The sequence below is a fragment of the Etheostoma cragini genome, unplaced genomic scaffold (assembly GCF_013103735.1).
Source record: "Etheostoma cragini isolate CJK2018 unplaced genomic scaffold, CSU_Ecrag_1.0 ScbMSFa_3564, whole genome shotgun sequence".
In the NCBI taxonomy this organism is placed as follows: Eukaryota; Metazoa; Chordata; class Actinopteri; order Perciformes; family Percidae; genus Etheostoma; species Etheostoma cragini.
Window position 1 is genome coordinate 1 of NW_023267846.1, and position 2,989 is coordinate 2,989.

General features: G+C 43.8%; 1 protein-coding gene across 1 annotated transcript; it reads right to left on the bottom strand.

The window, feature by feature from the left end:
- Positions 1–4: 4 nt before the first annotated feature.
- On the bottom strand, positions 5–2,890 carry LOC117940870 (arf-GAP with SH3 domain, ANK repeat and PH domain-containing protein 2-like; the record flags this gene model as incomplete). Its single annotated transcript, XM_034865993.1, has 7 exons — positions 2,810–2,890; positions 2,424–2,531; positions 2,006–2,222; positions 1,447–1,545; positions 1,015–1,252; positions 302–357; positions 5–72 (listed from the first exon to the last, which is right to left on the bottom strand). Coding segments are annotated over exons 2-7 (711 nt in total), but the record flags the coding sequence as incomplete, so codon positions are not given.
- Between the last annotated feature and the right edge of the window lie 99 nt (positions 2,891–2,989).

Here is a 2,989-nt window from a genome sequence, read left to right on the forward strand (position 1 = left end):
TTACGGAGAAGGTGCTCCTAGGTTTGGGGGTCGGGGGGGGGGTCGCCTCGTGTGGGGATTTGGACCGAGGTCCTGCAGAGAGAACACACAGCAAGGCATGACATCACTATGACATCACTATGACATCAGAGGGGGGTATTTAGCATTCAGTACTGCAGTGGTGTGCCGCCTGTCTCGGCCACCAGATGGCGCCGAGTCCTTTAGCCCCGCCCACATTCAGCCCGATCTGCAGCCAGGTGCAACTGAACAAACTTCACATGCGTTTTATTTTGGAAAATCACGTGTGGGGGGGGATGAGTACCTTGTTTCTCCTTGGAGGGGGCCCTGACCGGAGGTCTCTGAGGAGCCTTCTCTGACCTGAAGTCACACAACAACATCAACAACAACAACAACAACACACACAACATCAACAACATCAACACAGACACATCATCATCAACAACCACCACTACTTTTTTGTCATCTTTATTTTATTACTTTATTTTCATTTATTTCATTTATTTCATTTATTTCATTTATTTCATTTATTTCATTTTTTATTTTTTATTTTTTATTTTTTATTTTTTATTTTTTATTTTTTGATTGTAATTTTTTATTGTAATATTTTATTTTCATTTATTTTTATTTTCATTTTTTGTTTTTTTTTGAATTTCTTTTTGAATTTTTTTTGTATTATTAATATTATTTTTTATTTTTGTATTATTTATTTTTGTATTATTTATTTTTGTATTATTATTTTTTTTTTATTTTAAATTTTTTATTTTAAATTTTGTAATTTAATTATTTTATCTTCATTTATTTTAATTGATTTTTTTTGTTTTGTTTTTTTTGTATTATTATTATTATTTTTTAAATATCTTTTATTTTTGTATTACTTATTTTTTATTTAAATTTTTTCTTATTTTTTTGCTTATTATTTTAAATTTTAAATTTTAAATTACTTTTTTTTTTTATTATTATTATTATTATTTTTTAAATATTTTTCATTTTATCTAATTTTATCATTTTACGTACCCGGTGGGAGATTTGGGGGACTTGGGTCGTGCTGGTCCAGCTGGTTTGTTGGTCTGGTGAAGAGGGACAGGCGGGGGGACCGGAGGGGGGGCGGGCGGAGCTCTGAAGACGGGGGGCGGTGGGACAGGCAGCGGTGGGGGGACTGGGGGGGGCCGGGGGGGGAGGGGGACGGTTCTGGCCTTGGTCTCCAACATGGTGGTCCTCTTGTTGACTGGAGGAGGAGGAACCACTGGGAGCACTGGGAGACAAGACCCAGGGGTTAGACCCTCAGGCTTTTATTTTGAAACAGTTTGTGTGTGTGTGTGTGTGTGTGTGTGTGTGTCTCTGTGTCTGTGTGTGTGTGTGTAAGAAAGTACAAGTACCTCAACATCTGGACTGAAGTACAGTACTAGTTACTGTACATTCTACCTCTGACAGGAAGTGGCCACTCACCGTACATGGAGGAGTCCCTGTCGGGGGTTTGAGGGTTGGGGGGGTCGGAGGACGAACGCTGTCTTCCTACCGTTTCCATGACAGCAGGTTTACAGGGTCCTGAACTCAAGGAGAGACAAAACAGATGTTCAGCATCTGGTGGAGATATGCTGCTCTATACACACTAAAAGTAGTGATTATTTACATGGAGTCTGGTGGAGATATGCTGCTCTATACACACTAAAAGTAGTGATTATTTACATGGAGTCTGGTGAAGATATGCTGCTCTATACATGCTAAAAGTAGTGATTATTTACATGAAGTCTGGTGGAGATATGCTGCTCTATACACGCTAAAAGTAGTGATTATTTACATGGAGTCTGGTGGAGATATGCTGCTCTATACACGCTAAAAGTAGTGATTATTTACATGGAGTCTGGTGGAGATATGCTGCTCTATACACACTAAAAGTAGTGATTATTTACATGGAGTCTGGTGGAGACATGCTGCTCTATACATGCTGTGTGTGTCTGTGTGTGTGATTGTGTGCGTGTGTGCGCGTGTGCGCGTGTGTGTGTACCCCTGCTGGGCCCTCTGGGCGGCAGTGGCGGCAGGCTGAGGTCCATCATGGTTCCGTACGTCTCGTTGCTGATCATCGAGCTCGCCGGCGGCCGCTGCTTATCGCGTGCTAGCGAGGCGGCGTCGCGCGCCAGCGCCGCCATGTTGGGCCCGGCGCCGCTGCCCGGCACGAAGCAGCTGATTGGACGCTCCTCGCGCCGGGGCGGGACCGGGATCGGCTGCAGGGAAAACACCCATTACACAAGTATAATACACAAATATAAATACACACAGCTTGTAGTACTTCTACACTTCAACACACTACGACACAAATACACACACTACGACCCAGACACCCACACTATAACACACTACGACACAGACACACACACCATGACAAAGACACACACACACACACACACTACAACACAGACAAACACCTTGTCCTCCATCTCGTCCTCGCTCTCGTCCATGTCGTCGTTCTGGAGACGCCACTCGTATTCCACGTGAACGTGCACGTTAAACTTTCCTGTCTGAGCCAGAATCAGCTGGAACACACACACACACACACACACACACACACACACACACACACACACACACACACACACACACACACACACACACACACACACACACACACACACACACACACACACACACACACACACTGATTGCTGTGATGTAATTGAGGAATACAGCCGTTGACGTGGCGTGAAGTGAGTCTCTAGTTGTAGGATCAGAGCTGAATGCTAAGCTAGGGTAATGCTAAGCTAAGCTAATGCTAAGCTAGGCTAATGCTAATAGCTTATCGATGAGTTCTGACCTGCTCTTCACACTGAGTGTGGCGGAGACGTCTGGCGAGGTCCAGCGGCGTCTCCCCGGCTTCGTTCGCTGTGGAGACAATCGTCCATTTAATGATGGACTCTGTTTGTTTATATTTCTGTCTGTCTGTCTGTCCCTCTGTGTCTGTCTGTGTCTGTCTGTCTGTCCGTGTGTCTGTCTG